Below are 25,988 nucleotides of genomic sequence, written 5' to 3' on the forward strand. Positions count from 1 at the left end.
ACTCGGAAAATTAGAAAGGAAGGCAGAATACGTGAGCTACCAATAGATAAAATACCCACAAACGGAAGGGAAGATCACGATAGATATGCAAAGCAGCAAAACGTCAAATTGTGCGCCAGTGCAAGTCAAAAAGGTTGTAGTTTAGCTTTTAATGAAACTTATCTTAATATTCCCCTCTTTCCATTTTAATTATTAGTCGCGGTTTCAATTTTTATCCATCCCAGAACCCAACCTGTAGGGGAAAACAGACGCAAAAGCAAATTTCAAACGATATAAACAAATCCTTTGATGCGTATATGACGAAGGAAATTTCAAGAATCAGCCATGAAGTCGAAACCCATTCTTCAATGTCAATATCTAGGTGGCAAACAAGAAGAAAAGTTGATATGAGAAATATAAATAAGGCGGTTAAAGATTCAAATAGCGTACTAGTGGAGAAGAGAGAAGCCTGCTGCAGAAACTTTGGCCAGTGCTGATAATGATCCCAGATCGTCCCTTTGATTCAGCCAGGGGCCTCCCCAACTCTTTCTTTCATCACATTCCCATCAACTCCATCTCAGAAATAATCGCCACCAAAGTTCCATTCCGGGTACTACATTGCCAACGAATTTCTATCCCACCTTTTCTGCAAGAATTGTTTCGTTCAGTTCTGCTCTATAACTTGTGTCTTGCATGGATAGATGTTACACCATTAAAAATAATACGTTACTTTACAAAACAACCGCCAGTACTAAAGCTTCTCCTTTCTTATTCTACATACCAGCGAAGTACAAAAGAGGAAATTTTAATAAAAAAAAAAAATTATAGAGACAAAAATGTACTCACTAATGCCATAATCAGGCTTCCAAACACCACAAGCACCAAAAATTGGACTTGATCAAGAGTAGTAGCTTTCTAGCTATCTCTTCCTCTTCAAAGAAGGACACAGTCCTTTTTGGATGAATACTTTCATAAGCCCCTCGTGTTCCAAACTATAAAAGATCCCCTCCTCCGGAATTCACATGTTTGAAAACCATTCATGGCCTTTCCCATCAGGGCCATAGCAGCAATGCTCGGGCATTGCTTGTCTTGACGGTCCTCAGATGCCAATTTTGAACTCTGTGGCTCAAAAACCACCATTGCATCAGTCTTCTTTTGTGGCATTCCAGATTGATTATGATACCACCTCCGTATCCAAGACAGCGAGGTCAATGTATCCTTGCCTTTCTTCGCTGCATCCGTGGAGGATGACTCACCATACCTTCTTAAGGCAGTCGCATCATCTAACACCATCAATTCTTTACCAGGTAGTCTACTAACAGTCAGCTCCGAGTTAACCACACTGCCTTTGAGAATTTTTCCTGAAGACAAATTGCTTTTCTCATGGCGACTTTCCTTACCCATATTTGAGCTCCTTGTACCTAAACTAAAAGATTCTGAAGCACTCAATCTAAGACGCTTAATCCATCGGTTGCTTGGCTCTGGTTTCGAAGAACCACCAGCATAGCAGTCTGATTCAGATTGACTTGGCTGCTCTGCATGGGCAAGGAGTGTTTCCATGTCCAAGCTTTGAGTTCTTGATGAGCTTGGATCCACATTATCTCCAGAAGGTAAAGCAGGCAGCTCCAAGTTGATATCAGGTAGTTTGATACTATGCCGTCTGTGTCCAGCTTCCCCCGTTGAACCGATAATAACTTGAGGTGTTATTAAGCCCATTCTGAAGTCCTGCATAAGCAAAAATTATCACTGTTATAGTGAACGACCTCTGCACCATAGTCCTATCTCCACTTTGTTTCAATTTTGTATGTTGGAGGGGGAACCAGAAAAAGCATGGAAGATGAAAGCAGAGGAAGAAAGAAAGAGAGGTGGAAGAGAGGAAGACAAGCGCGACAAACTTGAATAAAATAGAAAACAACTACTTTAGAGGGGAGGGGTGGGTAGAAAGAAGAAAAGAAGTCAGTTTATGTAAAAGGCTAGACGCTTGGGAGTAAAACAAGAACTTTCTGTCCACTATTTATTGAAAATGCATACACTATAGATCTTCCATGCTTGACGACTACGGTGGTCGTACATTATTGCACACAATAACCTCCTCAAGTTAAATTCTACTAGCAACGGTGATTGAAAGGATTGACTGAGGCCACGTAACTCCATATCAGCTTTTGGTTGGTTCATTATGCTTTCACGTAATCTCCGCAGCAGATTACATTCATTTTGGTAGACAGTAAATGTGGACCAACAGTACCAATTCAATTTAGGTACAACTTAAAGAAGTTGTTAAGACCTCTAACTACCAAGAGAAAGCATATGTTTTGCCACTAAATCCCACATGAAGCAGATGTATTTTGGTATTAACTAATTTGTGAAAAATCCAGATGACTAAGTAGTGATCATCATTCACACTACATAAACTTCCTATTAAGTGTATGCAGAAAAGATCTCTCATCTACATGTCAAAATTAACTTTGTTGACAAAAACAAATACAGTGACACGTTTCATGATTAAAAAAGAGGACTTTTTTTTGGGAGAAATGATGGTGGATATTCAGTTTATCTAGCCATTCAAAATGAACAAGAAAATCACTTCATATAGTTTTCCCTTAATCTTGAAGACCATTGCAATCAAGTTCTAAATTTATCACTTACAACCTTACTTCCTTCCAATGGCATGGAAGCACCATCAATTTACTTCAAATTTCTCTGACAAATTATTTTTTGGAAGAAGAAGACAGATCGATCAGCTTTCAAAGTAGCACAAAACAGCTGAAGAATAGATTGAAAGGAAACAATCTAAAGGCTTGTTTGTCAGAAGAGTCAAATATGTCGAAGATGTACCTTATTTGGTGGAGAAGAGTTTGCACCTGGAACAGTGAAGAAGAGAAATAAACTCAGACGGTAAAAATACATAAGCCTAGTTAGCAATACAACTTCAGACAAACACAATGCTTTAGCTCTCCAGAAAAGCTTCCGATATATATCTATTAATATGATTATCAAAAAATTTCAACATTAACTAAATGTCATTATTTAAAGGTAATACATACTGAAAAGCTGGTTCTTCTCCTTTAACTCATCCAGATCCATGGTGTCTGTTTCAGCTGATGATTCATTTTTTAGGTTAGAGCCATCTACAACCTTTTTCCCTCCTCTTTTCATGGAATTGCCCAAAGCCTTCAAATCTTCAGCATAAAAGAATCTACCTGAAGTATTCACATCTCCAACATTTTCTTTCCCTTCAGTATCAGTAGATTCACCAAGGGACTGAATCTTTACCCCTTGTTGACTAGAGAATGGAGATAGACTTTGGAAATTAAAGAATGTATTTCCATTCAATCCAGTGCATTCTCTTGAACTTGTGAACGTTTGTTTTTCTTTAAATGAGTTAAGGTCAGTCTTCTTTGTTATCAACCAACTTTGAGTTGTCTGAGAAAATCTGGGATGATCTCCATGCAGCGGGACTACAGAGTCCACAGTAGTGCAGATTCTCATGGTCTCGACATCCTGAAGTGACTGTGAAAATTTCCGTAGTGAGTTAGAGCCATGATATAACCTCTGTGGGCTGGTTGGCTCCTGAAGATTGGACCGATTCTGCAAAAGACTGATACCAGATAAATTCTGCATCCTCCGGAATTGTTCTCCACCAAATATTGGCAAGTGATTGTTGCTTGCCCGGGGATCCATTTGGAACAGCGATGCCTTATTTTGCCGCATAAATGAAGTTAAAGATCTCGCAGATTTTGAGTGCCTTTCAACTTTTTCTTCACAAACCAAAAACGTTGACTGTCTCTGATAATCAAAGTTTTCACGCTCAAAAACACTCACATTGGTAGGTGACAATCGCTCTTCAGAAGTTGGCAAAGGCTTGCCCCTTGCCAGTGGAAGCACAGGTATTCTGTCATCCCCATTTTCAATTCCACACTGCACCATGTGATTTGATGATCTAGGAAGTTCTTCTAGAAAAGGCCTTGAAATCACAAAGCTGCTATCTCTAAACACCCGACTAGTTTCTCCAGGTTCTTTGTTAATCTGCAACAGTTCATCAGACCCAGAATCACACTCTCTAGATGGAATTTTGTTAACATCTGGAGTTACTGTGAGAGGCGGGAGCATATAGCTGCTCCCAAGAGATAGTGTAGGCGTATTGGAGTCAAGGTTGCTAGTTATCCATGGCCTTAATGCTTTCATATCACAAATTTCTTTGCTATTCTTTACAGCTGAAACATTCTCGGCAACTGTGCCTGGACCATCTGTTGGGAAAGATTGAAATGCTAGCTTTTTAGTTCCCAAGGTTGTTGAAGTCGTTCTGAAATTCTCATTTATGAAATTGAAATTTCCAGTTTCAATTCCTCTGGTTTCTTTAGCTGGCGAGTAACTGTTGGACTCTATCGCTTTCTCTCTACTCAACAGATAATCGTTGGCAGCATAACAATTTTGTTTGTTTCCAAAAGAAGTAGATGAAATATTATGATTCGGTGTAACACTATCACAACTTCTTCGTGTCCAATGAGACATCCAAACAGAATGGTAAGTGTGTAAAGCTTCACCAGATTTTCCATCACAACCGTTGCATACATGAACTAAATGATCTGACATGATGAGTCAACTCACCAACCTGTAAGTACCCCTCAAGAGGTCATGAGGTGTTTACCTAATCAAGACCAGGCAAAGAGAATTGTCAGGCCATCACGAGAAGGTAAGGTTCTAAAACAAACATCTCACATGATCATCATACTTAAGTTAATGCAGATGACTCTACAGAAGTGATAAAGCCACATGTATCAGATGGTGGCTGATTTTCCCCTTGCCACCTCCACTTGGCCCCAAACACACATAAAAACAATTGGGAAGAAAAAAAATATTAAAAAAGAAGGGACAGTCTCAGATGCGTTACAGGAATTTTAGACCTTCCTAAAAAGTCGCCATAGATGCATAACCAAAATGTAGAGCTCATGCGGGCATCTCTGTGATAAGATGCTAAAATGAGGTGATAGCTTTCCCTACTGAAAACCTTCTTTAACACAAGCTTGAATTTTGGTACTGAAGTCTGAAACCAAAGGCAACTCTTACTGCATCTCAATTTGTATACTTATTCTTTTATTACTTTTGGTTGCAAAGAGATAGAAGGTTCTAAAACCATTGCTATAGGCTAAATAAATATTAGTGCTATTTCCCAAAAACTCCTGATTGTTGACCTGGTTCTAGAATATGGAAAACTACTTCAGATATAACATGGATTTTGTCACATGTAATCATACCACGATTAGTAGCATAGTTTAGCAGTGAGGGTTATGGCGACCAAGAGGTCGTATCATTTACCGCAAGTTCATACATAAGAAGTAGCGTAGTTTTGTGTTGAAGCGCTAGATCAAACAATCAAGTGTGCATCAACTACTTCCGTGATCTGCAAGGACGATTAGAACTGATCAAGTTGAGCATATGGGAGAAGTATTTGAATAACAACTACCAGCAAGTGAATATTGGAATGACTTGGCCCGTTCTGCACTGGCAACATCCTTGTTACACGACTTTAAAAAATACAAAACAGAGCAAAATGATGCCTGCATTTATGCTACTTACATAATGAGAAATATTAAAACCTACAATTAGCTAAGTGAGTTTAGCTGATTGTTAGCGTGGAAAAAGATTTGCTCTTTTTAACACTGATAAGAATGCGTACAGCCCCTAAAACGCCATCTATAGAAATTCCCAGGTAACCCACAAAATTTTGCAAGCCAAGCTGGAGCAAAGATTTTTCCCATATATTACTTTCCACAATCTTCATGTAACGTTCTGGGATATGGGTTTGACTCGAAAGAAGTAAACTCACCTTCGATTTTAGCAGAAGAAATCAAAAGATCCGTTGAACCACCAAGGCTGCAGATTAAGCACGATGAAAGAAAGTTCAAATCCATGAAAGATACAAGAAAAGGAGCTCAAAGATACTGGCAAACAGATCGGAGTTGAAAGGAGTGGTTGTTTCTTGAATTTTGTACTACATAAAGGATAAAACTCAAAAGAAAGGACTGAGGAGTAAGGAGGAGAGACGAGAGAGTTATGTGGCCAGGGGAAGAAGCAACCAAAAACCAAGGAGTCAAAGTTACTGCTCGCAGTACTACAAATGGTGTGAACATAAAGCGGAGGAAGGATTAACTATACGCTGCTGGGGACAAGGCCGCGCCAAACGCGAGAGTTTTAACCTGTGGTAAAATATTTATTCTAATGAATTTATAAAAGATGCAATAGAATTAGAACTGTATAGTAATAGATTTCATTGAATCGGTTGAAAGTTGCTATCAGTAAATTGGTCAGATCAACAAATTTGTATGGCAATGGGATTCATGTGTTTGTATTGTAAATTATTTGAGATAATTTTGTGACAAAATTACTGTAGCACTTTTTTGATATGATATATATGAGATAAAAATGTGATTGAAAAATATATTGATGATGCAAGTCAGCGTGTGTAAATAAGGTGTAAATAAAATGTACCTTTTTCCAATCGGATTGAAGTGCTTGAAATTACAAGTAAATTTGTCAAATCAATAAATTTATGCATGATGGTTCAACTATTTAAATTACCTCTAAACAGTAACAATTCCAATGAATAAATGCAAGTTCAAACAAATGGAAACAAAGTAAATTATCAAATGAATGATTTTTTCAATTAGAGTAAAACGGGCATAATAAAGAACAAGACACATGCCAAACATCGTAATCATTGATATCAAATCTGCATATGCTTATATCAAAATATGTGTTCTTGTAATAAAAACTGGTATTCACTAAAAAAAATGCTGACGTTTTCGATACACAATTTTGGGGGGGGGGGGGGGGGTGGGGGGGGGAGAACAACAATTCAAACAAATTCAAGGAAAATATATGCAAATAAAATCTGCTAAAGTTTTACAAACCAATTGAATTCCACTTTTTTGGTGCAAACTAAATTTACAACAAATTATTTTTTCTCGTTAAAGAAACAATCCAAAATTGTCTTAAACAACAATAAATCAACAATTGACATGTATCAACTGTGAGGCAAAAATTATATCCTACATTAATCATGAAATTGCGATGGGCATATAACCATTTGCTTAAATTTTAACCACCTATAACAACGAACATCAAATTTTGTAAATACAGATAAAAGATGTAAGAAAAATCCTATGATTATACAATAGCTCCTAAGAAAATATTACAATAGAAAATTCACAATTTTTTACTGTATCAAATAAACACCAAAAACTGCAAAAATAGAGAAAACAAATAAGTGCCCTTCCAAGGCAGTCGAGCTGATCTCACTAAAGGTTAGTACATCCGAGATCCAGTGTTCGAGTATTGTAACAAAAATGAGGAATAACCCAACAACCGGAATAAGGGTTAGGGTCTGAAGTGGGGTCAGGTCCTTTTTCGTTTGTCAAAAAAATAAGCATATCTGTCCAACTACTTGTAACGAAATATAGAGCACAAGCACTTGAACGGTTTGTTTGGATAGAGATTTATTAGCCAAAATTTATTTGCTTACATCATCATTACAATTTCCAACGCACCTTTTCATCTTCCCAATTACCTTTTTATCTCATAGACATCACATCACAAAAAGTGCTACAGTAAAAATATCTCAAATAATTTACAATCCAAACAGAGCATTAATTCTTATTAAAAGCCTCTATTATTGCAAAGAAACTTAATAGCACAACAATTATACTTGTAGCGGATTGGAAATAAATTCTTCACCTGTTGCACATTAAATCTATTGAACATAAATCAATTTTTAGAGTTGAATGGACATAACTCTCTAAACAGCCACAGCAAAATATGAATATTAAGAGCTTTTTTGAACCAATCATATATTCAACATTAAGAGCCTCCATTAATGCACTTAAAAAGCTGCCCAACAATTAAGTATAAATGAAAAGGAAAAGGACTGCAATTGGACTTGTGCGTGGTTGCAATGTACGCGTTAAAACTGCTTTAAACATGACTCAATTACTAAATTCAATGCGGCCCATTGGTTACAGAAGCTGAATTGCATATTGTAAGTCTCCAGTGGTTTGCAATCTAATGAACTTTATATTTGTATTAATTAATGCTAAAATTAACTGTTAGTTTAAAGGATAAATTGGTTATTGTACATTCACTTAAAATCCCGATAATCATATAAAGACACAATATTCAAATTCTACTCAACTACACATCACAGCATTATACACTTAGTTTTATCACTTGCACTTGCCTTTTTCTCTACTTAAAATACCCAAAAGGATGGCACATGAAAATTTTTCAATAAACACCTTTTTATATATGTACAGGACTCGGTAGTAAGTATTGGAGCACTGCTACGTGCAAAGAAGAAAAAATAATTAATAGAAAAAAAAAAAAAAGAGTGAAAGCATCTAAAGCAGCCGAGGGCAGAAGAGAAAAGGCCGAGACGGGGAGTCGTATTATGGTAGTAGTAGATAGATCATAGATGAACCACCAGCTCTTGGCTGGTGGCGACCACCGAACCCTTAAGGCTTTGGTGGTTCTGCTTCAAATTTAGATAGGTGTATAGTGCATCCGTTTGATCCGGTGATAGTTCTATTTTCATCGATTTTTCGTAGGTTCAATTAAGTTTTTTTCGTAATTAGAGTAAGAATAGAAATATGAATGATAATTGAAAAAAAAAAAAAAATAGATCATAGATAGAGCCGCTGTGTTTTGTCTGTTTCCAGCCAAATTCAGCTGACACGAATGCCATTGCTATGTTGAGCCGGGAAGATGAAAAGAAATTCATTTATCCATTTAGACAACAGAAAAGAAATGAGACCCCGGCCCTACCTCCTGTGCACTTTTGGCTTTCTGTCGGCCAGCGGGCCAGGAGAAAATGAACGTGGTTGTATTTGTTGTCTTTTTATTCTTTTTTTTATTATTTTTTTCCCCTACTATGTCCATATTGCTGTCTTTATTATTATTTATTATTATTAGTAATAAGAAAATGTTCCGTTTTTTGGTCGTCAATATTTTAGAAAATTTATTGATGTGTATATATGTCTAGATAGGGGACGTTCCTAGTCCCCACCTACTATCAGAAAAGAAAGAAAAGAGAAGAAGGTTAAAAATGGGAAAAAAAAAGAGTTTCTATGCATGAGATAGTAAATATGATTAAAAGCGAAACCTAGTGTATTTTTTTTTTTTTTTTGTCGAAACTACAACATTGTATTAATAAGGAAAATTACAGAGTAATTGGGCAACTGCCCGTACAATCTGCTTGGGCTAATTCAAGCAGCCAAACTGGGAAGTTTTCCTTCCATTCAGTATCGTTCTCCAAAGTAACAGCTATTTTAGCTATCTTGTGACTAACAAAGTTGTTCACCCTTTTTGTTAGGGTGAAACAACATTCATCAAATTTTGATTTAAGAATCCTAACATCATGTACAATTGTTGCTATAGCAGCGTCCTCCTCCTCGCTACTCACTGCCTTAACCACCTGACTACAGTCCGTTTCAAACTCAACCCTTCGCCAACCTTGCTTGCGGGCAACTATCATAGCTTCCCTTAACGCCTTTGCTTCCTCCACCTTTGGGCTAGCACAACTCAGACTAGGAACAGCCCAAGCCCCCCGCAAACGTCCCAGCCAGTCCCGCGCCACCAGCCCCCATCCTGCCCTATCAGCTTCCTGATGTAGAGCTGCATCTGAATTCACCTTAACCCAACCAGCCCTTGGCTTCCCCCACCCTGAAACTGTTTTCTCTTTATCCTTCTGACCCTCATCAGTATTCCTCACTCCTTCCAGCAGATCCTGATACTCCCTCCATTCCCTCAATGCCTTCTCTACCACCACCCTTGGATCATCACGATTCTCACCAAACTGTCTCGCATTCCTGGACTTCCATATTTGCCACAGTAGGTTGACAGTTAGAGTGATGCGTTCCCTCCCATTATCCTCTTTTGCCGCCCCCTTTAATTCCTCCCACCAATGCCAGAAACTGCCTGATAACCTCTCTAAACCATCCCAATTCAGTGGCGCAAGCTTCCATATCACCCTGGCATAGTGACATTGAAACAAGCAGTGTTCAATAGTCTCCACCTTCTCCCCACAGCTTACACACACTGGATCACCTTTCGAGCACCTTCCTCTGATCACTGCATTCACTGGCAGCACCCCATGCAAGCATTTCCAAACGAAATGCTTCAGCTTTTGCTTCATGCTCAAGCCCCACAAAAAGGTCCAGCTCGGATGAGTTCCCATCTTTGTACAACTAGAACTAGCATTTGCTGTGCTCTGCAGCCTCCTCCTTTTCCTTTTCTTGGCCAATCTATAGCCTGATTTAACTGTATACTGACCTGTAGCAGAGAAGTTCCAATATATTCTATCCTTTAGTGGTTGTATCCCAAGCGGAATTCTCAATATCTCCCTCCCTTCCTCCTCCTCAAAAACTTGCTTGACCAACTCCCTATCCCACTTCCCATCCCTAATTAGTTCACACACTTTCTGTACCTTCACCCCCTCCCTTCTCCTTGATTTGATCCTTCCATCCTCAGCACAAGGGAGCCACCGATCCAACCAAATGTTAATAGATTTCCCATCCCCAATCCTCTTCCTAGTTCCTTCTTCCAAAAGATCTTTTGCACTAAGAAGACTTTTCCAACACCATGAATCACCACTGGCTGCCTTTGTATCCCAAATGGACCTTCCTTTAAAGTATCTTGCCTTCATTACCCTGCTCACCAGAAGATTTGGCCTAGTCAAAAGTCTCCAAAGCTGTTTCGCCAGCAATGCTAAATTGAACTCACTCAACTCCCTGAACCCCAAACCACCATCTGCCTTAACCTCAGTCAGCTTTCCCCACTTGAGCCAATGAATCCTTTGTTCAGCTTCCTTCTGACCCCACCAGAACCTGGCCATCTCAGAGCATATCTCCCTGCACAAGGACTGTGGCAGTAAGCAGCAAGACATGACATAGGTAGGTAGAGCCATTACCACTGACTTCAGCAATATCTCTTTCCCAGCATGACTCAATAGCTTCTCTTTCCACCCCGTAAGCCTTGCAGTTGTTTTTTGACGTATAAATTCGAAAACCTGCCTTTTAGACCTCCCAATAACCAGCGGTAAGCCCAAGTATTTGCTCTGTAACACTTGCCTCATTCCCTGTAGCTCAGCCAGCACTCTTCTTTTATGCACCTCCTTTACGTTCCTACTAAAAAATATTGAGGATTTCTCTATATTGATCTTCTGACCAGAAGCTCGTTCATAAGCTTCTAGAATCATCCTCAGCTGACCAGCTTCCTCTCCATTAGCCTTGCAGAAAATCAGTGAATCATCTGCAAAAAACAAATGCGACAACCTGGGAGCACCTCTTGCAAGCTTCAATCCTGACAACCTCCCTCGATCATTAGCTTGCTTTAATAGAGAGGTAAAACCTTCAGCACATATCAAGAACAAAAATGGGGACAAAGGATCCCCTTGTCTCAATCCTCTAGTAGGTCTAATGAAACCAGTCTTTTCCCCATTAAAATTCACAGCATAGGAGACACTAGTCACACAGTTCATAATCCAATTGATCCACCTAGGACAGAAACCCATCCTAAACATCACCTTGGCCAAAAATTCCCACTCAACCCTGTCATATGCCTTGGACATATCTAGTTTGAGAGCCATGTACCCCTCTTTCCCATTCCTTTTATTTTTTAGGAAATGCACACATTCGTGAGCTACAAGAACATTATCCAAGATCTGTCTTCCCGGGACAAACGCAGACTGAGACTCACTGATACAACTACTAAGAACAGTTTTGAATCTATTGGTCAGAACTTTGGAAATGATTTTATAAAGCACATTACATAGGCTAATTGGTCTGAAATCAGTCATTCTACAAGGAGCTTCAGTTTTGGGAATCAAGCTAATCAAAGTTTCATTGATAGACTTTAGCAAATAACCAGAGTGGAAAAAGCTATGCACCGCCCTGATAACATCAGATTTAATAATATGCCAAAACTTTTGAAAAAAGGCAGGCGACATACCATCTGGACCTGGGGACTTGTTCGGATGCATTGAGAATACAGCTCGACTTATTTCCTGCTCAGTAACTGGCCTGATTAGTCTCCTACTCATAGCAGCAGTTATAGTTTGTGGAACTCCTTGCAATAGTCCTGCAAAATCCCCAGGCTTATCTGAGGAGAAAATTTGTGAAAAATAATCCAAGATTTCCTTGCAGGTCTCCTCCTCTCCCTCACACCATTCCCCACTCCCCTTCTGCAGAACACTAATTCTATTTCTTTTTCTCCTACCAGCCACCAAAGCATGAAAATAGCCCGTGTTTTTATCCCCCTCCTTAAGCCACTGCACCCTAGCCTTTTGACTCCAGTAAATTTCTTCTCTCTTGTAAGCCTCAGCCAATTGTTTCTTCATTTTGATCAACTGTGCCCGAGAACCTCCATCCACTTTTTCCTTCATTTCCTGTATCTGTTTTTTCAGCAAATCAATCTGTTTACGAGAATTTCCTGCACATCCTCTATTCCATTTCAACAAATCCATTCTAACCTGTCTAATTCTACACTGTACTTTGTATAAACTGGAACCCTGCTGCCTCTCCCCCCATGCCTTCCTTACCACTTCCCCTATACCCTCTTGTTGTAGCCACCTTGAATCAAACATAAACCTTTTTTTCCCCCTCCGCCTTAATGGTCTTGTATCCAAGATTAACATACAATGATCAGAAGCCTCAGTATCCACCTGTAAACACTTAGCTTTCCCCATCCGATCTACCCAATCCTTGGAACCTAGAATCCTATCTAATCTCTCTTTCACCTCCCCTGCATTCCCCCAATTATTGCTCCAAGTCCATGGTTTGCCTTCATATCCAATATCCACCAGTTCATTGTCATTGATAAAAGATCTGAAGTCTCGCAACCTCCTTTCTGACCGCAGGTTCCCACCCCACTTTTCGCCATTGGAAACGATGTCATTCATATCCCCCATAATAGCCCAATATTTTCCCCACAATATCTTCCTCCTGGACACAACCTCCCACTGTGCCTTTCTAACTTCCGCATCCGTACTAGCATAAACACATATACACCACCACTCACATTTTGCTTCACTATCTTCTATTAAAATCTCAATGGTAAAGCTAGTAAACAAAGTCTTTTTAACCGCCAATTCCTTTCTCCATAATACAGCCAAACCCCCTGCAATACCAACTGGATCCACCACAAAAACATTATCAAACTTAATCCACTGCTTCACCTTATTTAAGTAACTTTTCTTTTTTTTTGTTTCTGACAAAAAAACTAAGTCTGGAGAGTGGAGTCTCACGACCTCCCTCAACTGGGGAACTGTCAAGGGGCTCCCCACACCACGACAGTTCCACACCAGAGCCTTCATGAACACCTTGGAGCCCCTTCTAGGGTGGGCTCCAAACCCTCAGACAGATCCATACATTCGCAAACCTCAATCCCAGTTCTAGCCTTCTTCCAATTTTCCTTGCCTACTCCCCCCACGCTCCCCTCCCTCTCTCCAACCACCAGCTTCCTTTTCCCATTCCCAGCTCCACTCAGCTCTACATTCACCTCCCCCAAGAAACCTAGTGTATTAACTCTTCATTTTTAGCCTTTTTTGGATTGTATTTTTTATAAAAAAAAATTACTGTAATAATTTAATAAATAAAAAAATGTGTTTACGAATGGCGGAATTGCTGTCCAAAACCAAACTAATAAAGGGCAACAGAGCAACGGACTCCGTTAACAGTCGCAATAAGCCAATGAATTTGTTGGTGGTGGTGCGGTGTTTCAGAAGAAAGAGAGTAGGGTTAAATTAAACCAATCGATAAGGACGACGACTATTTAGAGGATGAGACAGGGCCGGGAGATTTCAGATTAGTACGGAGCTGGCGAGGAGGCCCAATAATTAGAAAAAGAACATATAAAAAATTGCTTGGCTGTTTTGATTGCCACGAACTCACTTCTTATACCAGACACGTCCTCAATTGCTCATATGGCTCCTTCATTGTCCACGTCATTCTCTCCTGTTACTCTATTATTATTATTATATGTCTATTAATTATATTTGTTCTGCCAAGGCGCCATTAATTACAGTTTAATCCACAAAACTTGAATTAGCGGGAGTATATTGCAAAGAGACAGCTTAATTTGCTCGGTTTGAAAAGACTTTTACCTGCTCTTGGGGACTTGCGCCCGTCGTCCCTTTGTATGGAACCTAATGAGCGGAAATCACGCCAAAAAAAATTTTACAAACCACTTTTTAATTAATCTTTTTGTCTTTTTTTTTATTTTTTAAAACTCGTGTGCATCCCATCATTCAAAATGTTTTCATAATTATCTCAAATAATTTTCCATCTATTGAAAAAAATACCAAAATTAAATAAGAAAACGTAACCAAAGTAAGAAATTTAATAAAAGTAAGCATCTGGCCTATTAAGTTAAATGCATTTGCTGGAGCACTTAATAGCAAAATCCCTACGTAATGGCTTTCAATTATCCATTAACCGATAAAGCAATCAATATAGGATGAATAGCAAAAAAATCCGATGAGCTATTACACCAATTGCATTTTATACCCTAGGGTAATTTAATAGGTAGATTGCACGAATTCGGTGTCTATGGTAATCATTTGGTTTTGAAAAACAAAATGTACTTTTAGTTAGGGTGACGTATTTATATTTGTAGAAATTTGTCAATTTACGAGTGTAGTTCAAGAATTGTGGCCTTTTGTTTTGAAAAAAAAAAGTCGTGATGTTTAATTATAACTCGAAGTAAAAAGTTTTTAACTAAATTTCTATTTTTCGTCGTTGGATTATTTTAACAAAACAACAACAAAAGTTAAGTGAATGAAACATAATAAGTACATAATATAATTTTTATTAAATCAAAACATTCATTAATACGTTATAAGACAACTATTCATTTATCTATATTCTCGTCTTTGCAACTGTAAAGATTTAAAAATTATTTTTTATTTTTTATTTTTTCTTTGAATACGTTTTTCATTATTTTACTTTATTTATTTTAATTTTTTAGATACTTTTATAAGAGAGTTAAGATTTTTATCGTTTTTGTTTTATATGTTAGTGCATGTTAAGTTCGTAATACATTAGAGAAGTTGGACCCAATAGTGAAGTATGTGCCATAAATTTTGAAGATTTGAAAGAGTTTTGTGCAAAGGGATATTATTTTATAAGGTGTTAAGAGATAATTAGAGGTTGACTAGATATTTTAGTACTTGAAAGACAATTAAATGATGATTACCTCTTGGAGTGCCATTTGTTAAAAAATCATGGAACCTTAATCTTGACCAAAATCATTCTTAGTCTTTATTTTAAAAAAATTGACCAAAAAACCTCTCATTTTTCTTTCTCCTTGCCCAAACCTCCTAGCAAGAAAAGAGAGGAAAAAAACTCCAAATTCTAACTTGATTCCTTACTTAAATTCTAGAGAAATTCATCTTAAAATCCTAATCCAATCCTTGGAAAATTATATCAAAAAAGGGAGGAGATCTTGTGTGGAGAAATTTGGGGGAAAAGGAAGCTCTTGGTTGCATTTCCTCATAAGGTTTAAAGGTATTTATGTCCATAAACCATATTTTCTTCTTTATTTTGCACATGAACAGATTTAAGATTTGGTTATGGTAGATTCTATGGAAAATTTTAATAGTGCGTGTAGTAAATTGAAATTTCCAACTTTGATTTAGAAATTTCAGTTTTGATATGTTAATTTCAATTTTGCTATGTCCTTATTGTCTTGTCATGAGAATTTTGTAGTTTTTGTATGCACTTTTGGTTTAACTATAGGAATTTTCAACTTTATTTTGTAAATTTCGGCGTAGGGTTTAATTTCAAAATTTGGTATGATAGTATAATAGCTAGTTTTATGTCTAATTTAATTAGTTTTGTGGCCTAAAATAAGTACCTCTTATAACTTATAACTTGTGGTCTTGATTAAGGTTGGTTTGCCATGTAGTTAAGCCTTGAATTTGGAGGAAAATTTAAGGAGAAATAGGGGAAATGCTGTCCGATTTGGAATCATCTTGGTTTCCTTTGATTCTTGAGTGATTTTGTGGTAAATTTGTTTAAGATACTTTGTGAACCTCTAAGTTTTACTTATATACTGAATTTTGGTTGAAATGAAGAAATTTCATTGATGTTTCCCTATAATTTTGTTGGTTGCAAATTTGCTTGTTGGCCAATCTAATAGTGATGCATTTCACTTTGTTTTTCAACATTTTCATGCTGAGTTTCGGTCAAATCTTGGTCTAATCACTTGTTAAGATTCTTATGGGTTGAACTTGAGTGAAAATCATGAATTTTGGAAGGTGAAAACCTCATATTGTGCTTGTTTCTTTTCTAAAAATTCTGTTTGGATGGCAGCTTAGTTGCCTTGCTGTTTTAGTCTTAAAGTCCCCTTATTCGGTGGTCTTTTGAACTCAATCTTACTCATATTACTTGCTAAAATCTTGAACTACAAAGGTGTGCTGAATTGGAATAAATCCAATAACTTTAAAAGGGTGAACTGCCTTGATTTCTTCACTATTTTGCTACTGAAAATTTCCAGCAACGAAATGAAATGTGGAATTCTTTGGTTGCTCGTGTTTCTTGGATTCATATGCTCTCATTCCACTCCAAAATCATACTTGAATCTTTACCCTAACATCTATTTGGATTTTCTTTGGTTCACCAAAGTTTTGAACGGTTGAACCATGATATTTTGTCTTGGTTACTTTTAGGGTTTGACGGTGAATACGAGAATCACCGAGGGACAAACGTTTAGCGTTGCTCTACTTTGAAACAGTAAGTGTACCATTTACATGACTTATTGCTTAAGTGAACTACTTTGTAATTCAGATTTATGATTTGTATGACTATGGTTTTGGTTTAATATGAACTGGACAAGTGTGTACTTTATGACACTCGGTCCCACTTGACTATTTGATTGGTCTACTGTTTATTTGAAATATGGTACTTGTGCATAAATTTGACGTTGTTTGGAATATCATATCCAACGACCACACTGTGAATTTGGACCTGAATGTCATTAGTAGTTAATCGAATCGAACCAACAAGAATTTGGTTGAGATAGATTGACGGGTCATGAGGAAAACTGTCACTGATTCACTAAGTATTGAATTCTTTTGATATTTGGTATATTCGAGTAGTACCACCACTGTTGCTATTTGGTATTCGGGTCCGATAAGGGGTATGATTGGTGAACGGAAACTATGATAAAGTGGGGATCTACGGTCAATGTTAATGCTTCTCTAAATGTTGACAGAATGTCAACGGATTTGGATCAAATTACTGCGACTGGGAATTTGGCTTTTGAGATCCAATTGTATCCTTTTACCTCAATCACTTTGTGTTAGTTGTGGTGTTTACTTATCTCCCTAGCTGGTGCTTAGATTTGATAGTTTAAAGTTCGAACTATGTGATTTTGACTATGTGACCCTATGGTACCTCATTGAGCAAAACCTCATTCTGTTATCCTTATTTTTCTTTCAAGGGCGAAAACTTGGGCCGAAAATTTTGGGAAGAGTTTGAGCTAGCACTAGTCTTTAAGCGTTTTTTTTTAAACTCCTTTGTATTAGCAAATCTTGTATGTATTCGCATAAGATTGAACATTTTGACTTATACTCTAAGTTTGAATCGTTAATGACTCTATTGTATATAGTTGGGTAGAAATGTTTTGATGTTACTTGTTCATATTAGTGTTTTTTAAGAATATTTGGATTATTGAATTCTGGTGAGAGTTGGACAGATAGTCCGCTAACTCTTGGGATATGTTCTAGGAGAAAGTGCAGCTGTCATAGCAACCCTCAAGGAAAAATGTACAACTTGACCATTCCATAGTTCAAACTTTGAAAAACAATCACACATAGTGCAAAATAGAAGTAGAAAAATAACATTGCTAATTAGATATAAATCTTGATTTTATATATTTGTGAAGAGAATTTTAAAATTATATGAATTTTATCAGTTTGTATTATATACAAAAGATCATACATACAGTATGTAGAACCAAAAACTTAAATATTAAAGTTGAAAGATCAAGAACTTAAAAATTCAAAGAAATTTTTGTTGACATAATAGATTGATTTTTAATAACTTAATATGTCATGCTAAAAAAGATAATAACAAGTTAAATTTTATAAATAAATTAACTAAATAGCAAGATCACAAGTATTGAAGTATGAGTTCAAAATTAGGTAGAGAAGGAATTGAATTTTTGGAAAGAAGACTTTCAATGTAAAATTTCAAAATTATCTAGGGGCCATGAGGTATATGTCAAAACTGGGGGGGGGGGGTGGCCGCCACCCTGTCCTCTGGTGGTTCCGCCGATGCAGACAAGTATATTTGTTTAGCTCATAGATTATGTCGCAAAGTTACAATGGCGGTATATCTCAATTCTCAACTAAGGCGCTATTGAAATTATGATTGTAGTCTCATAATGATATTAATTTTAAACCCTCGTGGTTGAAATGTTGTCTATTTTAAACTGAATTTGTTCTGAATCCGATGTATATGAAAACACAAAAGGAAGCTGGTGAATCTCTTAGCAAGGAAAAGTCATCATCTTATTCCTCTGTGGGGAACAAATCACAACCTCAAAATTCTTCAAAAATACTAGAACAAAAGAGGCTGCGATACTTGCGAGCTTGGACAAGTAGAGGCTTCCTATTTGTGTAGGATAACATCAAACTCGCAGGTCCAACTAGGCTACAGGGGGATAGCGTTGGGCCTTCACTTGTCAACATTACTATTCCAACATCATGGGCCTAAATTTGGAGCGATCAAATAAGTATTGCCCGAAACTGATGACCATCCATCATCACAATTTACAAACTCTCACCCCCACCAACTGGCAGCGCAAACCTTGAGGCGGGTCATAACAAAAATCCCAACTCAAATGCCCTGATATTTGCCCAACTTCATCACCAATTTCCTTTTTTTTTTTTGGCCCGCATTGTAACTATGAATTTGTGAAACTATTAATATCAAAACACTTGCTAATTGCTACGGCGGGATGGCTCAATTCGAGCTTGACGTGAGTTTTTTTTTTTTTGTTATTTAATAGTAGTACTTAACTTTCTTGATTTTCAAATATATTTTTTTAACGTTAAATCCACTTTGCACCATTTTACTATATTTGAATTCTCACTTTGATCCTTAAAACTTCAAAATGGAACACTTTAGTTCCTAAATTATAAAATTTATTGTACTTAAGTTCCTAAAATATATAATTTATATATTTTAATCCCTAATGTATAAAACTTGTTCCAATTCAGTTCCTAAAGAATATCACTCTGGCATAAAATTTGTCTCACTTTTTTAATAAATGTTATTTAAGTGGGATAAATTTTATAATGTAGGGATTAAAGTGTCCCATTTTTAAATTTAAGGATTAAAGTAAAAATTTAGATATAATTAAAGGGTGTAAAGTGGAATTAACTATATTATTGACCCCCTCTCTCTTTTCCACTAGGCATTTTTTTTTTGGTGTCAACACAGGGTGTCCGGGTCAATACTCGAAAGTGGGCCCGACTTAATCCCCCCTGGAGTACAGCGCCACCCCAACCGCACCCAAGCGTTAAGTGAGGTTCGATCCCACGACCTGCGAGTGCCGGAAGCAGCCACAGACCGCGTGATCTAGCCGCGGGGGCTTTTCCACTAGGCATTTGCCGGTTACTGAGAAGTGAAGCGAGTTACAATGAACAGAAAAAGAAAAAGGAAATGCGAAAAAGCTTATTGGGTGAAAACATGTTGGCGAATAATTTGTCAAACTTGTGTGTTAATTTGCCCTATTGCTTACTGGCCATGACTCAATAATATTAGGAAGGCTTGCCAAACTTTTATTGAAAATTTTTTTTTGCCTTGTTTTAATTTTGAAACTGTTACTGGCACACACAATAAGGGGCGAGGCCACATGGGAGTTAGAGCCCTCATATTTGATAAAATTATACAATGACCTAGAAATATTTTAAGATTTTTTAGTATGTACAACATTTACTTAAAATTCTCTCATTTTAGTTGCATTGTCCCCTTAGGTTTAAGAAAATTCCTTTTTCTTATACATTATTCTCCTAAGTTTTATACATTCCCTCCTCAATTTAGATTGACACCCTAAAAACTAAGTTTTTTTTTATTGCCCTTAATAAAAAATTTGAGCCTATTTTAAATTAAACATTGATGACACTTTAATGGGAAAAAAGAATTTGACCTTTTAAATTGAAGGATGTAGAATATTTCTTAACTATTGCACCACTTTTTTTTTTTTTTTTTTAAATTTTAGAACGAACTATTGCACCACTTCACAGTAGGAACATAATATATAATACTGGGAAAAAATTAGTCAAATGTTTAAAAAAAAAATGGCCCAAAAAAAATAAAAGGGAAAAACCAGCTGAAGAAGAATGACAAAAATGTACAACGAGCAAAGCATATTCTCTACGTCGTCGGGTGACGTACAGTAGTGTGATTCGTAGTTTTGTTTCTCACCATCTGCCGACTCGCCCGGTAACCAAAGCATATGATAATATAGCCAGCCAAAGCACATCCAATCCAAATTCTTAAAACACGGCCAAAATTAAATTACAAAATCTGCCAAAGATCAGGTCCTCGCTCCATTGCGCCCCCCACCAAACAGATCCCTTCCTTGATTTCGCGTCCGCCGCCTGTTCAAATTTTCGCTAGTTTTACGGCCACCGAAGGTAAAACTCACCCACCCCCGCCCTTTATTTTTCCCTGATTTTGGTAGCTAAATTTGTCGCACGGACTCTTTCCTATTGTGATAACATGCTTTTATATATACGTCATGATCCTTTTTTAGTTCACGATTAGGGTTTTGGGGATTAGTTTCTTCCAGATCTGCTTGTACTTGGTCTTCGATTCTTACATTAGGGTTTTGTTCATGTTTATGATCATATGAATTTGATGGAGGACCGGGGAATAAGTGGTCGGTGAAAAAGTCATTGACTCGACTCGAATTTTATAAGCTATTATCCCTTTGACCTACAAACCACATTGGAGGCTTGGGTGGACTATACTGTTGCTTCAGAGTTATTATTTGGAAGTGCTTGGTTAATTGTATAAAAATGGGAGTAGAAGGTGGGCAAAATCAAGGATGAATCTTTGTTTGTCATTTCCCTTTTAATTCCAGTCATTATTTTGTTGATGAAAAATGTATCTGTTTCTTGTTAATTGGAATTAGTTTTATGCTTTATCTCTCAAAATTCATGATTCAATGCATTTTTCCGAGTACTTTATTGATAATGAAACTAGTCGAGTTTCTGCCAATATTTCTTATTTCGTGAGGAAAGAGGAATCTTTGAAAATAATACTTCTGTGGCAACGTATTAATGAGAAATCTCTGATAATTGTTTGGGGAAAGTTTACTTTTGTGCATTAGGTTCTGTTATATGGATGCACATTTCATCAAAGGAGAAATAAACAAATAAGAAAATGCGGTTAAATGTATGAAAGGTCTGAGTAAAATTGCATGAAGTGCTAGGATGGGGTGAGATCATGTATTTCCTTATCCAGAATGGTGTCTCAGTCTAGGAGTTCAGAAATTTAATGACTTCTGTAGGTTGAGTAATGCTTTTGGCTTAGGTGTATGGTAATAAATGCATGTAATTAAGGAAGTATTTAAAATTGTTTGGAATCATCTGATACACATGATGCACGTGCAGGAATAGATGCTTAAATTAAATACACATTTATAATTGTGGGAAATGGGACAAGTCACTTTGGAATGACAGTTTTTAAGGTATCTAGGTTTTGTTTTTGTGTTTTTAAGGCATCCAGTTTTTTGTTTTTGTGTTTTTAACAAGTCTGACATCCTTTCTATCTGTTTGCTATGAGGATTGGAAACATGCTTAATGATGTGTGTATGTGATGGTTAGAGTATGTGCATATGTGGGTAACACGTGGGCATTTGGAGGCCTGGGATTGCGAAGGTTCATTCTTTTTTGGAACTATAGCTGGTTGACCTCTTTGGCATCTTCTGTTGGATTTGTAGGATCACAAAGGTGAATAATCATGGAGGGTGTTGGAGGCGATGGTGTCTCAGGTGCAGCTGCATCGCTGAATCAAAGGGGTCATGAAGTATGGAAACTTTTCCAGTATTACCTGGACAAATCTACTCCGCATGCAGTTTATAGATGGATTGGAACTTGTGTTCTATTAGTTCTTTATGCTCTGCGAGTTTATTACGTTCAAGGCTTCTACATTGTTACCTATGGTTTGGGAATCTATATCCTGAATTTGCTCATAGGATTTTTGTCACCCCTTGTTGACCCCGAGATGGAGCCTTCTGATGGGCCTTTGTTACCAACAAAGGGTTCTGATGAGTTCAAGCCATTTATTCGCCGTCTTCCAGAGTTTAAGTTCTGGTACTTTTCCTTTCATTAATTGGATTAATTTCCTCTGTTATTTTTTCCAAGGGTTTGTTGCTTTGGATTCTTTACAAGGTTTGCAAATGCATTTTGCAAAAGTTTAATTGTGTTGATGATTTCGAAAGATATCAAATGTTAGTGTATTTCTAATCACAATACAAAACTTCCTTTCTTTCTTGAACAGACAACCAAATGACTGGATATTAATTCAGCTGACTTGAATGGTGTATTATCATCGTACTTGCACATTGTTGTTGTTAAATTTTTCCCCCTTCTCTTTTTCTTTATCAGTTAGATGCTATTGCCAATTTTTATTGATCTTGCAGTTAGAAAATCGTTTTTTCAAGGTTTCTAGTAACTTATATTTTATTTGGTTATAATGAAGAAAGCTAGCTTCAGTTACTTGGACAGTTGCAAGCTAAAGTGTTTGTGTGACTATTTACGAAATGATTCTCTGGTAGTTTTTCATGTGTTTAACATGTGATTTAAATCATTTGTTGATTGGAAAATATTTTGATACATGTTACTTTACTAAGATTATTTTCAGACATTTTGATACAAGAAGCAGTCTTTGAAAAGATGGTTGTATTCAAACTTCAATAGGTATTTTTGTCTAACTGTTCTAATAATTCAGACTGCAGTATTCTTGAGTTTTTAGAAGCACATTGTTATTTCATATTGTTCCATTTAATTCAATTGATCCCAGAACGTGTCATTGTTGTGACCTACTGAAATTGAGAAGCTTCTTTCTATTATTCAACCAGAATATAAGGAGCTTAGAGATGTTCTGGTGACACCATAAGTCTCTGCAATTGGCGTAATGGTCAGTTGTTGATCTTTATATTGCGGTGGATACTGACCAATAGATCTTTTCCTTCTTCATCCTCTGGTTTATAAGTTCCTTCATGTTTTATGGTTACATCCTCTTTGTATTTGAGCACATCGACCATGTTTAAAACCTAGCAACTTAGTCCTACCCCTGTTTGATAACCTGGTATATATTCATCACAAGGGGGATTGTTTATATAGAATCAAATTGATGAAAAGATTCTGAGTTAGATTTACTTTATTTTTTGACATTTATGAGCTTATTTAGTTTTAATTGCTCCCATTCTATAGTGGTCTTTGCTATTTCTATATCTGACGTAATCCTTGCCAAATGGCACATGGTTGAGCGTGCCCAACCTTTTAATGCTTCATACAGAGCTAAAAGTTGACCATATATACCATTTTAAAGCTGTATTTCTGGTTGATGGTTCACTATTGTATGGAAACTTAATGCATTTTATGATAATGTACAGATAAGGTCATAGTGCGCATCTGATGTGAATCGAGATAGGGGCTTTATTCGTACGAAGTTTTATTAATCATCAGTTGACTACTTTTTTCTGTGACATAACCATGGAGTTAACTTTTCCAATGTGTGTTTGTGCTGCCAGGTATGCAATCACCAAGGCTTTTTGCGTGGCATTTGTCATGACCTTTTTCTCCATATTTGATGTCCCTGTCTTTTGGCCCATACTGTTGTGCTACTGGCTTGTACTTTTTGTCCTGACGATGAAGCGCCAAATCATGCACATGATAAAATACAAATACATCCCATTTAACATCGGGAAGCAGGTGATTTGTATCTTTTTATCTAAATAACATCTTTATTGCATTTATCTGAAAAATCCAAATTAGAGAAACTTGTCTTCTGCTGATAGATTTTGGGCTTTCTTGTATTAATACCCAAATTGGTTGTGGTTTTTGTATCTCAGAAATACACGGGAAAGAAACCTGTTAGTGGCAGTAGTCCCCGGGCTGACTGAAGTTGTCTGGTTCCTCTGCTACGGGTTAGTGGATTTTACAGAGAAGGAATCTGCAGGACTAGGAGGGAGGCAGTAAAGGAGAAAAAGTACAAGAAGGAGAAGGACCAAAAAAAAAAAAAGAAAAAAAAGGAAGATTGGTACTGATATTTTACTAAATGCGATTTGTATTGACATTAAAAATTGGACATGAATTTGAAAATGTAGATTTTATTTCTGCCTGGTTACTTGATGATATTAGCAGCCATAATGTTTCTTGCGCCCTTTCATTTTGGTCCAATGGAGCAATCTTCTGCTTAAAGTTAATTAGCTGTGCTTTTTGTACTGGCATGGGGGTGTAAAACCAAGTGATTTTGTACCGACTGAAAGTATCATCTGCTTAGCGTAGTGATTGATATGTTGTTATTTGTAGTCGCATTGCAGTATTTATTATTCAGAAAACTTCATATTCTGGCTTTTGTCTGAGCGCTCTAGATGAATGAAAAGGTGAAACTTGGCAAGATTTTGTGTCTCTACAGAACAAGGAGAAGACAGATGTCTCCAGCAAAGGGGGAAGGGTGTTCTCTATTTTATCGCAGCATAAAATTCCTTCACTTCTATTATAGTCTTTCTTTTACCCGATTTCCATCGTAGCTTCCTCTTGCTATTCGTCGTAACCCTACGACATCTATTCTCTCTTCCACATCTAGCACCCTGTCAAAGCTTCGTGACAGAAATTTTAAGATCCGTTAGTTAATATGAAACCGTCGATTTGAGGATGCTAATGAGTTTGTAATAAGAGCTATCGAGTGGAGTGTTCCATGTTGCCTATTTTGGGTTGAACTGGTCTGTTTTGCTAAGAGCAGTAGCTTTGTAGCTACTCCTCAGTTCACGGTTTGGCTTCCTGAACAGCTAGTTTCAATCAAAATTCGAAAGAGAATTTACGAACTCAATTCCCATTCTTGTTTTCTTTGTTGAGCAAATTATTCGGGTAGGCACTAAAATTTTCAAATAATTATAGTGTGTTTAGATTGCTGAATTATTTCATATAATATTTCGCTTGTATCATAAACATATTTCTTAATCCATTTTTTAATATTTACAATTATCTTTTATCTCACATATACCACATTACAAAAAAATGCTACAGTAATTGTTCTAAATAATATTTTAAATAATACTCTATCCAAACACACTGTTTTGGTCACTCAATTTTTAGGAGTATGTATTTAGTCACTAAATTATCAAAAGTGTAAATTTTGGACTGTTCTATTGGTTCCACTGTTAAGTCTGTTAAATTTGGTTGTTTTATGACTAGTGTGACCCTTAGATTTGGCACACTTAACGGTGAAAATATATTAAATGGTTTAAAATTTACACTTTTAATAGTTTAGTGAGTAAACACGTACTCATAAAAGTTAAGTTGTCAAAACTCTACTATTCGAAAAGTTTAGTAGTTTTTCGAGTAATTTGATCCTATTTGTTTGTTTGGGTATCACATTTAACTTATATGGTTTCCAGGATTACATTTCACTCTTTACAATTCTTGAACTGGGAAGTTTGGGGTAAGCCCGTTTGATAATTCAATTCAACATTTAAAATTAATGGATTCAAATCTTTTCATGTTTCAATGCATTTGATAACCAAAAAATAGAACATTTGAATTAATTAAATGATATTGAATTTTTTAGGTAAAACTTGCTTCCAAAATTAATTTAATGTGATATACACTAAAATCGTATTGAATGTGATATACATTTTAATGGTATTGAATGTGATATACACTAAAATGTATCAAATTTAATATTTCTCAATTCAATAATTTAATAGATTTAGACTTC

At 36.6% G+C, this 25,988-nt stretch overlaps 2 protein-coding genes and 1 long non-coding RNA gene across 8 annotated transcripts; 2 read left to right on the top strand and 1 right to left on the bottom strand.

Moving 5' to 3' along the window:
- Positions 1 to 325: 325 nt before the first annotated feature.
- On the bottom strand, positions 326 to 6,098 carry LOC113726293 (uncharacterized). Of its 5 annotated transcripts, XR_003457497.2 has the most exons (6): positions 5,807 to 6,098; positions 5,296 to 5,380; positions 3,024 to 4,627; positions 2,815 to 2,840; positions 826 to 1,704; positions 326 to 625 (listed from the first exon to the last, which is right to left on the bottom strand). XR_003457497.2 is itself a non-coding variant. In XM_027249928.2 (5 exons), the coding sequence occupies exons 3-5, from the start codon at positions 4,570 to 4,572 to the stop codon at positions 949 to 951; spliced, it is 2,331 nt and encodes a 776-aa protein (XP_027105729.2). In that variant the 5' UTR covers positions 4,573 to 4,627; positions 5,309 to 5,380; positions 5,807 to 6,098; the 3' UTR covers positions 326 to 948. The 5 variants fall into 5 exon arrangements, 4 of the variants coding, with proteins under 4 accessions (XP_027105729.2, XP_027105727.2, XP_027105728.2 ...); XM_027249928.2 differs by having other exon boundaries at positions 326 to 1,704; positions 5,309 to 5,380; XM_027249926.2 differs by having other exon boundaries at positions 326 to 1,704.
- Positions 6,099 to 15,094: 8,996 nt separating this feature from the next.
- On the top strand, positions 15,095 to 17,652 carry LOC140035846 (uncharacterized). 2 transcript variants are annotated; one of them, XR_011839760.1, is made up of 3 exons: positions 15,095 to 15,533; positions 16,697 to 16,760; positions 17,470 to 17,652. It is a non-coding gene; the product is annotated as an uncharacterized lncRNA (long non-coding RNA). The 2 variants fall into 2 exon arrangements; XR_011839759.1 differs by lacking the exon at positions 17,470 to 17,652 and adding an exon at positions 17,242 to 17,437.
- Positions 17,653 to 20,440: 2,788 nt separating this feature from the next.
- Positions 20,441 to 24,579, top strand: LOC113726295 (protein RER1A). Its single transcript, XM_027249931.2, has 4 exons — positions 20,441 to 20,674; positions 21,985 to 22,357; positions 23,800 to 23,980; positions 24,121 to 24,579. The coding sequence occupies exons 2-4, from the start codon at positions 22,005 to 22,007 to the stop codon at positions 24,169 to 24,171; spliced, it is 585 nt and encodes a 194-aa protein (XP_027105732.2). The 5' UTR covers positions 20,441 to 20,674; positions 21,985 to 22,004; the 3' UTR covers positions 24,172 to 24,579.
- Positions 24,580 to 25,988: the final 1,409 nt, after the last annotated feature.

The sequence above is a fragment of the Coffea arabica genome, chromosome 2c (genome assembly GCF_036785885.1).
Source record: "Coffea arabica cultivar ET-39 chromosome 2c, Coffea Arabica ET-39 HiFi, whole genome shotgun sequence".
Taxonomy (NCBI): domain Eukaryota; kingdom Viridiplantae; phylum Streptophyta; class Magnoliopsida; order Gentianales; family Rubiaceae; genus Coffea; species Coffea arabica.